A 15,000-nucleotide genomic window follows, 5' to 3' on the forward strand; every position below is an offset into this window, starting at 1 on the left:
CCAAATCTGCACATGCTGAGATTAATGACAAACAATGTCCAGCTGGAGCAGATTTGTTTTGAGCTCCAGCAAACATTGCAAAATTCTTCAGTCTGATGCTTCCATTCTTTGCTGGAAAAAACAATCTTTAGTCAAGGTGGTTGGGAAGACGCAAATAGAGTCTATGTAGCTGAGATGTTTATGTGTGTTTGACTGAACGTGTAAACTGACAGCACCTTAAATGGTTGTGTGAAGACAAGACTCGCTGCTGCTGTAATTAATGCGGACAGCAGGCAGGCCCTTCACAACTCACAGCAGAGAAAATGACACAAGAACACTCTTTAAACGATAGATGCTAGACAAGTGCCCATCAACAAAACACCAAGGGCTTCTTCCAGACACACAGCAAAAGAACAGAGAACACAGGCAAAAAAAAAAGCTTCTGTGACGGCGTCAAGTCCAAAAAGAACACTGTCAGACTAGACCGAACACAATGGACATCACAAACCCTTCTGACAGGACATGTGCCCACCACTTTTACACATTTTGCTTGGTCGCAGTGTGTATTAAAATAAAGAAAGAAAGAAAAAAAGCCAAGTTTCAGAAACTGCCCTGGGCTCAAATGTTTTATTTTGTTACTCTTATCTGAAGAAAGACAAACATAAATTGTGAAGAAAGCCAAAATATTAAATGTTATGGACGTATATTTCTGGGGTAATCCACTATTTTTACTAAAACTAGAAATGTATCTCGTATTTTTTCCTATCAAAACAATTGCACAGAACATACCAGTCTGAATGCCATAAATATTGTTTTTCCAAAGTTTGGTTGCCCTGTAACTCAAAATTGAATCTTCATTTTCAGGACCTACAGTGCTATGCATAAGTTTAGACACCCATGCTAAAGTTGACTAAAAAGAGGAATAAAAAATCATCTTTTGGAAATTGAACTTAATGCCTTAATTAAAAAAAATTGGAAAAATCCAACCTTTAAGGACACCAATTTTCTTTGTGAATGAATAATGTATCGTAAATAAATAAATGTTCTTCCTTAAAATACAGGGTGCATAAGTTTGGACACCCCTATGTTAAATTCCCATAGAGGCAGACAGATTTTTATTTTTAAAGGCCAGTTACTTCATGGATCCAGGATACTATGCATCCTGATAAAGTTCCCTTGGCCTTTGGAATTAAAATAGCCCCATATCATCACATAGCCTTCACCATACCTAGAGATTGGCATGGAGTACTTTCCATAAGATCATCTCTCAATGCAAATCAAACCAGCTATTAGGCTAACTGAAATAAAACCATGCCAATCTCTAGGTATGGTGAAGGCTATGTGATGATATGGGGCTATTTTAATTCCAAAGGCCAAGGGAACTTTATCAGGATGCATAGTATCCTGGATCCATGAAGTAACTGGCCTTTAAAAATAAAAATCTGCCTGCCTCTATAGGAATTTAACATAGGGGTGTCCAGACTTATGCACCCTGTATTTTAAGGAAGAACATTTATTTATTTACGATACATTATTCATTCACAAAGAAAATTGGTGTCCTTAAAGGTTGGATTTTTCAAATTTTTTTTAATTAAGGCATTAAGTTCAATTTCCAAAAGATGATTTTTTATTCCTCTTTTTAGTCAACTTTAGCATGGGTGTCTAAACTTATGCATAGCACTGTATATGGTTCGATCCCATATGGGGATCTTAATGTGGGTCCATTTTGAAATTGTTGAATTTTACCCATTTTCAAAGGTCTAAAACCAAATGTGTCACTTTGCATACAGCTGATACTTAATGCATTTAAAGGGGAATATATGAAGGATATATAATGTTGAAACTAGAATGTTGTTTCCCTCTATCAAATTGCATAAAACATGCTGGCATCAAAACAATATAAATACATGATTAATGTTTTAAAGATTAACATTTAAGTGAAAATTTAATTAAAAAGCATTTCGACAGACAGACATACAATGATGGTGCAGTAACTTATATCTGAACAGGATTGTTTGAAGTCTTCTACAGTCCATTTGTTTGTCTTTTGAGTCTCAGGAGTTTAATATTCAAAAATTAAATTAAGAAGATATGGGGATTTTCAGGAGCAAACGGCACAATTTAATAAGCAGCCATAGCATGAAATCTGCATGTGAAACCACCACACACCTTTAATTAAAGAGATGTCTAGACCTCTTCAATGGTCGAAAGGACCCACATATCGACGGCACCAAAAAAATGAATTTTGCACACTGATGCTTGAACCAAATCATAAGAAGCCTAAAAAGACAGCAGTATCAAACACTGCAAAAGTCTTTACGGATTGTTTACAAAAGATTTCTCTGCTCGGAACAACTAATCTCCATCCAGATCTTATGAAAATTACTCTTCAAGCCAAGCAATAAATAAACAGGAGTACTCAAAAACAAATAATCATTTATGCTTAAGTTCCACAGGGAGATAAGTGTGTGTAATTGTTGACATATTGAAGCTCTGAATCCGATTAGAGAACTCCCAGCTCGGTGTTTGCATTCATCCCGAGCCGTGCGCTCAGCGAGGATTCCAGACCCCTGGCACGCTGCCACGCTCCATTTTGTGCCCTGGTCCGGTCGGAACAGAGGCCGGTGGAAGGGAGAGGCTCACAACCGAGATATGAGGGCTCAAGTGATCCTGAGCTCCGGCACCTCTTCACATCCCACTCAGCTGCTTCATACATTCCATACAAGCAACACAAATATGTTCAAATCTATAATTGAATATCCTGTACATAAAATGAGTACAAATGCACTGCAAAGTACGTTTCATTACTTTAAAGGTCTGGGAAAGCAGCAACCAAAATGTTCAAACTAAGAAAAGCTTTTACACTATTCTTTTACAAAATCTTATTTTTCAGTAAAAAAAAAAAAAAAGAAAGAAAAAAACTAATATCTTATTTTGCCTGTCAAGTAAATGTAATTTTTTTGTACATATATATATATAAAATTACATTTACTTGACAGGCAAAATAAGATATTAAGGTTAATTTCATAGAATTTAATATAATAAGTTAAGATTTTTTTATATAATTTAAAATTATTGATATGATTTTATTTAATCATATATTATTATTATTATTATTATTATTATATATTTTCTTATTTTATATATTTTCAATTAAGTTTAAGCACAAATCTAACAATCCTTTATGAAATGTATGCTTTAAAAAAAGAAACAAACTCGATTCAAGATATATTTTCCAAAACCAATCCTCAATATCTTATGACATTTTGCTTCTAAAAGAAACGCATCTTGTTTTAAGAACGTTTGTTTTTACTGGACAAGAAAGCAAAAATGCTGGTAAATGAATTTCACAAAATTAGTTAAGCAATAAGCAATGAATATATTAATTTTTTATAAAATAATAAAAAAAAAGAATTCCAGATATTCTATTAATTAAATAATTAAGTATTAAAAAAAAGCTTAAATATATTTTGCTTCGCATAAATGTATCTTTAAGTATGCTTATATTTAACTGGAAATCAAGACAAATATATTGTTTTGCAAAGCCTGATGCTTTGTGTTGTCTGTTCGTGTTGATCTGGATAAATGACGCCCAACTTACTCCCATGTCAAGTGAAAATCAAAGAGACAACCTGCAAAACAACTGAACCAGTGAGCAAGAAAATGTAATGTAAGCCTTTCAGAAGTGATCCCCAAAATAGTTACACCCACCATGCTAAAAAAAAGTCTGGTCTATCATTTGTTTCTGAAGTCTCACTTCATTAGCTAAAAAGCACATCAGCTAAAATAACTCTTCATAGCTAAAAACAGTGCTCTGGAGAGAAGCCTATCTCCAGCCCTGCTGTGTGTTCTTTCTGCCTCAGCTGCAGCAAGAGTAATACAACAACACGAAAGAACCACGCAGCTCAGTGCCAGGAGACGCCCGAACATAGGGAGCACCGCTAACAAAGCGCAAGACCCGTGCCAGCCGGGCAGAAGGCTTAGAAAAGACCAAAGGTGAATTAGAGCGGCCTTGGGGGGTCATTGTTCTGGCACAGGTGTTAGATGTCATCACCAAACCCCAGTGCGGCGGCTGCTGACGTGCCACGGATATTTCATTCTTCTCAATTGTTTGCGTACAGTAGTTGTGTGTGCAGTCAGAGAACTGTTGTGGAAAACCTGTACTCTGTTGTGGAGAAGGAACACTCATGGGGGACATTTTTCCATCAGAGTGGCTCATTTCCAGAAATGATATTAGCTCCTCACACAGCTGAAAGCCTGATCACTACCACATCAAGTATAGTTCACTTTCAGGATCCTCTACAAAATTATGAATAGACTGATAAAAAAATGTATTGACAAAACATGATGAAATGTTAGATTTCAAAATGCTTGTATGGGGGAATGGAAAAACAATAGTGAATTTATAACACCGGGTAAGGAAACGTCACATCTATCAATATCACTCTTCAATTGATACCGCTCTCTAAAATGCTTGATTCTGTTCAGTCAAATATAAAATTCTGAAGTAAGATAATCATTCACAGCAACCAACTATCACAAATCTGGGGTCGGTAGATTTTTGAAAAATGTTTTTGAGAAAAGTCTCTAATTCTCTCCAAGTCTGCATTCATTTGATCAGAAATAGAGTAAAAACTATGGAGTTTAAATGGAGTTTACTTGGAGTTCTGTTACTTAAAGGAACAGTTCACCCCCAACTTACTTTTTGTTTCATCTTGACTCACCCTGAAATTATTCTCAAGCAAATTCTCACGCAAAGCTATTGTATCGCTTTTTTTGGGATGACAATCCAATTATGTCAATATGCTTTCAAGGAAGGAGAAAAAAATAATAATATGAGCTAAAATGACAATGGAGTGAGTAAAATATGGCAAGGTTTTCAATTTTAGTGAATTATTCCTTTAACAAAGACATGCTTGCTACAATTTGCTGTCGTTTTCTTACACAAAGACTTGACTTGTGGCCCAGACTGAAATAAGGCATATCTAATGGAAATGTAGGACAACTGAAGAGGGAAACAACATTCAACAAGGGGATGCTGGTGACTATAGCGCCATCTAATGTCATCCGGTGAACTGCTAAAACTGCTCATTAATCAAAATCAACATTAATCTGATAAAACATGCCTGTATGTTCAATCATGCGGGTCTTGACACCTTTCGGTTTAAGATCCTAATAATTAAAGCTGTTTAATACATTTGCGCCTGTATAAGGAGAGATTTATGAACTAGGAAAGTCTGCTTCAAAAGAGACACAACATCATTGTAAGGTTTGTGTGGGTTTTTAAGGCCACAAGCCCCTACAGTCTTTCCATCTCTCACACATACACAGAACCACACAAACACAGAAGTAGAAAGCAACCAGAAAAAAAAAAAACAGCCTCCTTTGTGAATTCCTATCACCAATCTGAGCTTCCTCCTCATGTTTCGGTGACTAAACACTGGAGCTATTAGAAACGGTTTCCTGAAAGCTCTAGTCACATGATGGCTCTTGGAGAACACTGTGAAAAGGCTTCCACCTCTTTTCGGTTCCAAATGTGTCCCAGTTTCATGTCCAGCTTGACTTTGCCAGGCCACAAGACAAACGGCATTGACCATTTCGACATTCTCTTTGGCAAGCGAAACAGGAGACCAGGTTGTCCAAAGTCTCTTTCAGGATTTGTTTTGATCAAACTGTACAGTAGGACTGTGCTAGAGCTGCCAATGTCACAGTTTTGCTAAACTTAAATTCAAAATAAGACTGCACCTCTATTTCCTTTGCATGTTTGATGTACAGTATTAGTACTTGCCTAGTATTGCCAAAATAGTACTCTGATGATACCATGGTACAGTGATGGTACTAGTGTATCAGATGGTAATACTATGAGATTTTGATATATACCATAGTACCACATGATTAAGTACCATCATATTTACCATTGTACGACCATGGTACACTTCCAAATTATCATGGTATTACCATGTAAAATACAAAGTGGTATTCTAGTACTTTTAGTATAGGAATGCATCAGTCTTGTTATTGTTAACTAAAACTCGTTTTTGATATTGAAATAAAGCTGAAATTAAATATAAATATTACAATGAAAACCCTGGCAACTAAAATTCAAGGTTACAAGTAAAATTGAAATAAAGCTTAAAAGAAAAAAAGCTAACTGATAAAAATGACAAAAGCAAAAAAATTTGAATGAAGCTGAAAATATTAAAATTAAAATAAATTCAAAATATAAAAAAATACTATAATACAGTATAAATAATACAAAAATAACACTGGAATGCACCAAAATTAACATTATTTTCATGTTATTTTCACAGATGTTAAAATTCTATTTTGTCTAAATAAATTTAAAATAAAACACTAAAACCAACATTATAATGTATGAAGATTTGCTTTACATTTAACAATTATAAAATGATAAAACTATAATTAAAACAAAATGTATCGATGATGGCAAATTAAGTTTAAACATATAGCCTAAATAGGGGAAATGAGCATGTACAATTTCAAGCAATACCGATGCATTTTAAAACAAACATCTTAACTGATATTGTACCATATATATATGGCTGATATTGCAAAATATATTGCATAGCCCTTTTTTTCATACTTTTTTATATGAATGCACCAGATATATCAGTAGGGAGCATATAAATTTGAGAACCGTGAACCCAATCAAATGACTGTAAATAGAGCTGCGTCAGATACCTGTAAACTGGCTGCATTTCACGTGCAATTCCAATGACGGCCTTAGAAGGGAAATGGTTAAACTCTTGGAAGAGGTCTCTGACGTTGCTTCTGAATTTGAGGTCCAGGTCCAGCTGAACAATGCACTTCAGTTCTAGGGAGCAAAAGAAAGAGAAACGTAAAGCAAATGTGTTTGAAATCAACAAACACTTAAATAACCTCATCCTACAGGTTTTGAGCAACGAGACATGCAGTGAATAAGGGATTTCGTATAATTTTTTTTGTGTGTACTAACGCAGAAAACACAAAATAAAAAATGATGGGACATGATCATTCAGAGGGCTATTCTCATGTCGGATGGCCTCAGGGTCTTCGTGTGAGCACACTGGACAACAAAGCCCTCAAGACAACATTCTGGACGCGCCATTGTGGAGCAGAGGCAGGACACACAAAAGACACACATTCGGAAAGCAAAACATAGGGGACCCGAACTATGCTTGTTGTAATTAGAACAATGAGCAGAGAGCGGCCAGCCGGAGCTGTTTAGTCGGTCAGGCATTTCACACCGACGTCTCTCCAAACAAGCACCGTAAACTAGACCAATCAATATCAACGATCTCAGCGCTCCCCTCAAAACACACAGGCTGACAACAAAACACTTCATGAGCAATGATAAAAGGAGGACAACTGCTGAATTTCCATGAATCAGGAAGCACATCTACAGTCTACAGTTAGAGGTCTCCAACCCTGCTCCATCACACTGATCTGTTATACCATGAACACCTTGATCAGCTGGTTCAGGTGTGTTTGATTAGGGTTGGAGGGAGCTAAACTCTGCAGGATGGTAGTCCTACAGGAGCAGGGTTGGAGACCCCTGGTCTACAGAGATCAAAACAAAACTTTGATATAATTTGATATAAAGTTAAAATACTTCATCCCATCACAGTTTAATGAGCTGCTGTAGAAGACATCTGGAATCAGATAATAGTAGCAATATTAACGGTATACTCTGGTGGAAAAATATATTCTTTCTAGTTTAGGGGACAGTAAGATTTTTTTTTTAATTAATACTTATTTTCCACAAGGATGCATCAAATTGATCAAAAGTGACATTAAAGACATTTATAGTGTTACAAACGATTTCCATTTAAAGCAAATGCTGTTCTTTTGAACTTTCTCTTCATCAAAGGATTTTGAAAAAGAATGCATCATGACTTCCATAAAAATATTAAGCAGCACAACCGGTTTCAACATTGATAATAAGAAATGTTTCTTGAGCACCAAAATCAGCATATTAGAATGATTTCTGAAGGATCATGTGACGCTGAAGACTGGAGGAATGATGCTGAAAATTCAGCTTTGCATCACAGGAATAAATTACATTTTCAAATCTATTAAAAGAAAAAACGGTTATTTACAAATATATCACAATATTGCTGTTTTTACTGTATTTCAAGTAAATGCAGCCTATAAAGTTGAATAAATGCTGTAAAAATTGTAGTTTTACTGTATATTGCTAATGCACTAATTATGTTAACAAATGATGCCAGTAAATTATACTGTTTTGATGTGATTTCATTTTAATCATTGTGTGACTTGATTTAGAAGAGAGCTATAAAAACAACAACGAAAACAGGCGGTGCAGATTAACAATATTAGTCATGATATTGCTTATTTGCCATTAAATTAAAAATAGTTACTGTTTCTATAGCTATAGTTTCTGCCACCACCAAAAAATTCTATAACAATGCATTGCAGTTGTAAACGGTTAGCGTTTTGTGATTCGGTTTGGTGCCTCACGTTGCCTCAAATTGAATAGGGATAATTTTTACCAGAGAGTTTCGTCAAACCTCCAAAAATAAAACCCATGCGTCACGTCACAGTACGCCAGATCAAAAGAGGCACGATCGCTTTGGGTAGGATGAGCCACAGAGGCTTGATGTGCACCCCAGGGCATGTCAGCAAGCAGGTTAAAATGTGCCTTTGAAGCATTAACCACTGCACTAATTCATCACATTGGGCCTCTGCGGCCTGAAGAGAAGAAGACTTTCAAGAAACGGGTCCACGTGGAGTTCACCAGCTCCATCATGGCCTTGGGTGCTGGAAACATGTGCCTTAAACAATTTTTAGTTTAGTTTTAGCTAAGTACATACACACAGAGATTCACCTAGGACAATCCCAGCCTCCTTTCACCCAAGGGAAGTAGGGAACACACATTTGCACATGCTCAAAAATAGCCTGGTCATCTAAAATGACTAAAAGCACTGATAATAATAATTATTATTATTAAAAGTGTCTGTTTCACAGATCTAATACTTTTATACTAGCTTTTAGCAGCATCATCTTGGGAAATATCTGCATCGTTTAGGTTTCCCTTTCTTTTTAGATATAATCTCCCAGCAAATGTACTGCACATTTCCAATTTAAAACCATGTTAACGATACCCAGGGATAGTAATCTACTTTAATTATTAATTGGTCCCTAAACTAAATGTATGGAGCAGGTGGAATTTCATCTGTTCTCCGTGGATTATGGCTTTGATGCTTTCCTTGGTGAAAACAACAGTAAGTGATATAGGCTAATGTAGGTCAACCACATTATGAGATTAAAACCCAGCCTTATCTAGCCATTCTTTATTAGCAAAAACACAAGAAAAATATCTCAAGTGGCAAAAGGATAAACGCAATGCTGTAGTTAATATCTGGTATGAGAGATCACACCCAATAGAGGAGACCTCTGTCTTAGAACAATCTCTTCATAATCATGTGGCAGGTCATGCAGACACTCTTCAACATATCTTCATTTGTGTTCAACAGAACAAAGAAATTCACACAGGTTTGGAACAACCTGAGAGAGTAAATGATGACAGAATTTTCATTTCTGGGTGAACTATCCCTTTAAGGCACGTTTCAAAATGATGAATTTCTAGATACATGCATGTTTTCATTCTGACAAAAATTCCTTAGTACAGTTACTCAATTCTACTGTAAAGATGAATCAGCTGGCATATGACTTTTATAAAGTAGTTACACAAAACAGTTTGACTGCCTTTGATAAGAAATATCTGGGATATCTAAAGTCTTAGGTCTACTTTGTTCTTTAAAGCATATTAAAATATACTAGTTGTTCAAATGCCTTTTGGATTTAAATGTTGATAAAACAGTATCTTAAGTGGTTTTACAAATCAATCTGATTTGATTTGTTTTAAAAATTTGTAGTCTCTACTTTATTTTCCATCAAACAAGACAAAAAAGACAAAGTAAAAAAGTACTTTGAGACAAAAGAGACAAAAAAAGTAGCAAATTGTAGTTGTCTGCAACTATAAATCAAACACTGTTTCCAAACTAAATGCAACATGATGAAGCGACAAATACTACGAAATGTTGTAGCTCACATGCTTTTTATGCAGTGTTATTGTCAACTAAAAACTATAAAACAATTATTTTAGTTGAAATAATTGAAATAAAGCTGGAATAAAATATAAATATTAGATTTAATGAACATTTAAATCTAAACATTTTAATGAAAATTGTAAATATTGCCTTGGCAGCTAACTAAAGTATAATAAGTTGAAGTTGAAGTACTAGAATCCTTACTAAACTAAAACAAATGAATCTACAATTAAATTAGCAAAACAAAAATGGCACAAATAATTATAAAAAATTTGAATAAAAAAAAATACAATGAAAACTGAAAATATAAAAATGATAATTGATTCAAATAAATACTATAATCGTATATTAAAAAAAATATAAAAATGGTGAGGAAAAAAAAAGTTAAGATGAAGTTTAGAATCAGACATTTCACAACCATAAAAAGTAAGAAAAAAATGAAAGAAGAGAGAATTCAATGTAAGTGCTCTTAGTTTTATGCTCTTCAGCGGATGGATGGATGGATGGATGGATGGATGGATGGATGGATGGATGGATGGATGGATGGATGGATGGATGGATGGATGGATGGATGGATGGATGGATGGATGGATGGATGGATGGATGGATGGATGGATGGATGGATGGATGGATGGATGGATGGATGGATGGATGGATGGATGGATGGATGGATGGATGGATGGATGGATGGATGGATGGATGGAATCATCTTGCAAATGATTGCTCGTCACTGGAATCTTGTCATGTTGTGTCTGGCTAGTACACAGCTATAGCAACCTGTGTTAAAACCTCCAATATCAATGAACGCAACAACATGATTAGGTATAAATATGTAAAAAATCTACCTTTAGATTTTGTAGCTTATCCATTTACCAGCAGACACAATAAAAACAACTGCTAAAATAACTCAAAGAAGCAGACTTTGTTGACAAAACACTCTTGAGGCAGTGAAAAAGCTGAAAGTTTTCTGTTCCCTCACGAGCTGCCGAACACATGGGACTTCTTCACAATAAAAACAGATTTAAAGCCATTTGAAACAAGGGCCAATTATTTTCACAGCTCCTGTTGTCACTTAGGCAAAGCAGTTAATATAGCAGCCCACCTCCAGGCACAATGTTCCTTTAATGAACAGCCAAATCCCTCACAGCAATATGAGAGAACATTAAAGCGTTTATTTTTTTTTAAATCACTGGGCATGTGCTTCTTTTTCCACCATTAATACTTCATAAGAACAAACAAACAATCATTACTGAGCATCTAATCTTGCTCTTTTAGACCCACAGATTTTCAAATTTCCTCAGCGGGCCAGTGGTCTTCCAGGGATCATGGTATAAATGAGACTAATGGTGTCAGACTCTTCCTCGTGGCTCACTTATTCGGCCTCTCAGCAGGCCGGTATTGACCGCCCTGTTGGTAGACTCGATGACCGGAATAAGCCTGGCGGGAGAGACGGGTCACGCAAGCAGACAGACCTACTCCGGACGTAAAGAGAAATCAGAGTAATCAGGACGGAATTCCTCGAGGTGGGTTTGAGCAGTCAGACAGAGGGTCAAAAGTCAATTAAAAACCACTGTTAAAGAGATAATTCACCCGATTTTAACATTGATAATAATAAGAAGCATTTATTGAGCAGCAAATCATTATATTAGAATGATTTCTGAAGGATCATGTGACACTGAAGACTGGAGTAATGATGCTGAAAATTCAGCTTTGCCATCACAGGAATAAATTATATTTTAAAATCTATTCAAATAGAAAACCTATTTTAAATTACTGTTCTTACTGTATTTTTAATCAAATAAATGCAGCCTTGACCATTTTTTTTAACAAGTCTAAACTATTACCACTTACCAGTGAAATGAAAAATTACAAAATGCTAAAAAAAATATTGGTCTACAGCAAAATGAGGAACAAATGTAAATTTGGGTCATTGGATCAATGCACATAAGTGTCTAAACTTTATGAATGTGCAGTTCTTGTACAGTTCACAAAAAGAAAATAATTCAATTGCATTGGAGTCTATTCATGAATACACTGTAAAAACATCCAACTTACAAAATGTTCTTCTAACAAATATGAAAAGTAGCTTGAGTGAACTAAAATATACTCTAAACATGTTGCTAACAAAAGTTGTTTTGTTGACCTTACTAATATTCTAAAGTATTTGTCCAAAACTTGACCAAATGTTGTCCCAACTTTACAAATTTTTATCCGACCAATTTTATGTTGAAAAATGTTGTGCTAGTTCCCAGCATGCATTGCAGCTTGAACAAATTATGTGGTAACTATTATTTTAAAAAATGATCATTGCTTTGCATTTACTGGCTAAATTTATGATGCAGCTGTTATTGTCACTATTATTCAGCAGTCATTTTGCTCAGAGTTCATATGTTTTATGGAATTGACATTTGTTGATCATCACCATGTTTGAGATTTGAGTTCAGCTTGTGTGCAACTTTTGTATTTGCCTATCAGGGTTAAATGTTTGCCTCTTGTTTTAAGAGGCAAAGAATGTTCATATAATGTAGTTAAATCTGAACATCAAACAGAATGAAAGAAGAGGAAAGAACAAGTATTGTAGCCCTGCATTGCCAAATGCTAAACAATCTTTAGTTGCCTTGATAAGAATTTTTAAGTTCAAAAGATGACCAAAAGTATTAAGTTGACTTTAATTGAAGCAAATTAGTTGAGTTAACTTAAGTTGAATGTGATAGATTGCCTTATTTTGTCAAATTAGGTCAACTTTTTTTTTTTACACACCAGGATAATTTCCATTTCAATGACATGCGGGAGAACAATAAAGTGAAATGACCTACTTTCTGTCAACCTGCAAATTGTTTGTCTCACGTAGAAATTCTAAAAGTGTAAAAATAAAAAGGCAATGCTCTCAAATCCCTTAGTGCTATTCCTCACTACTGATTTTTTTTCAGAAACAAATACCTAAACATATAATTAGTGTAGCTATTTAACATTTTAAAATGGTCTACAGCAACAAAGCCGTCAAGACAGGAGTGCGGGCGGAGTGCCTTCAGTTTCAGATTACGATTCTAAAATTATTTTAGAGCTCCTTGGATTCAACAGACTTTATTTTACTCAATCGTTTGAAATAAAATTACATTACATATTAATAAACTGAAGGATGTATATAAACAATTATTTTATTATTGAATTATTTATTCATTAAATTATAAATTATAAGGTAAGTTAAGCATCATGTTTGTGATTTTTTTTTTTATTCGTCATGTACGATAGATTCTGACAATTAAAACAAAACATAAATTGCTGCAGTATTTGTAAAATGTTATTTGTGTATTGTACTTTTCAAATTTATAGTAGGCTATGGTACAGCAAAACTACAGCACTTCCAGTAGACTCCGACAGCGTGCCTTGCTGAGAGAGAGTGAGTGGCAGAAGTGACACAGAGGACGATCGACCGCCCCCCCACACCCCCGCCCAGCGCTGTGCCATGTGCCCGTTCAACACCTGTGAGTGAGTCGGCACATATGACACCATCAGCGGCCTCATGTCCAAATGTCCTTTCAGGATGGCCGAATGTACTGACCTTTAGATAACATGTGCAGCAGGAAGTGTGATGGGGAAGTTTACATGAACACCGAGTGTTCTGCAGCTGCCACTTTTCAAATGGAAAAGTTGGGTCACAATATTGTTGTGAAAAAGTGGGTTAATCCTAATTCAATCAGTATAATAATTACGACTTACAAAACAGACAGAATGCAACTTCTAAACATACATTTAAATGCTAAAGGTGATGCAATTTATGTGACATTAGCGTCATTAAGCAAAATTGCAAAAGATATTGACTATAGTATTTTCTCTAACTGACAGTCCTGGAAGCCAACAAAAGCCATATATAAACAAGCACGCACATACATAAAAAATACAGACGGACGGACAGATAAATAGATTGACACATACTAAACAAAACATATCAACAACAACAATTATACAATTTTTATAACTTTTTATTTCTATATTTTATTGTTTTTATTGATATATTTTATTTTATCATTTTAGTGTCTCAGGAACTGCATAAAGGTGATGAATAATAATTATTATTGATACTATTGTTATTACTAGAGTAGAATTTTTTATTGTTTTTAGATATTTTAGTTATACCTTGTTTTCTCAAGACAAAAAATTAACAACAACAACAATTGTTATTATTAATACAATATCATTTTCGATTGCTTTTAGATGTTTTATTTAATAACCTTTTCCCCCTCAAGATTAAAAAAAATACACAAGTAGAAATTCATGGCCTTTATGTGGTTCCATGTTTAGAAACAGTCATTATTCCTGCAATTTCATATGGAGATGCTAGTGTTGCAGAAACTACAAAATTTTAACCTTTAGGTTTAGTTTAGTTCAGTTGCCTTTATTGTCCACAACTTCCACAAGAGGAACAGAAGCAATTTGTCAAAGAGCCAACAATATTGTAATACACAATGCCCGGTTTATTAATGGAAATAAAAGTTGCAATTGCTTTTCCTGTGCCTATAAACAATGGCAATGGCGAGTCACGTCTCTCACCTGCAGGCATGATGCGATGCATGGCCACCGACAGGAAGAAGATGGCGTCGCTGTAGTACGTGCCGGAGCCTGCGCTGAAGTGCTTCTGCATGGCTTCCACGATGGGGAATAATTTCTCTGTAAGGGCTTTTACATTGTGAAACACCACCTGGAATAGACAACAGACAATGTATGTGATAAATGAGGACTTTTTTGTGACCCTAGTGACACTGACACTACATTTTTGTAAATTTCTGCATGGGTGGACAGGAGTGAGCTGTATTTCTGCCATCTTTTGGCACAGAGATATCATTCTCAGGTGTTCACCATTTGGCTCACTGAGCCTTGACAGTCGTCTTTTACCGCTCCTTCCATTGAAAACACACAATACATGTGTTTGTCTACAGTGCAACCAGTC

The 15,000-nt window shown here is 35.2% G+C and overlaps 1 protein-coding gene across 2 annotated transcripts in view; it reads right to left on the minus strand.

The window, feature by feature from the left end:
• The window catches only part of xxylt1 (xyloside xylosyltransferase 1), a 106,043-nt gene that overhangs the window by 82,337 nt on the left and 8,706 nt on the right, over positions 1 to 15,000 (minus strand). For both annotated transcript variants that reach the window (XM_079856845.1, XM_079856844.1), the window contains exons 3-4: positions 14,604 to 14,751; positions 6,682 to 6,814 (exon numbers count right to left, since the gene is read on the minus strand). In XM_079856845.1, coding sequence (XP_079712971.1) covers positions 6,682 to 6,814; positions 14,604 to 14,751 — 281 coding nt within the window. The remainder of the gene's footprint in view (positions 1 to 6,681; positions 6,815 to 14,603; positions 14,752 to 15,000) is intronic.

Source organism: Squalius cephalus (assembly GCF_949319135.1).
Source record: "Squalius cephalus genome assembly, chromosome: 22".
In the NCBI taxonomy this organism is placed as follows: Eukaryota; Metazoa; Chordata; class Actinopteri; order Cypriniformes; family Leuciscidae; genus Squalius; species Squalius cephalus.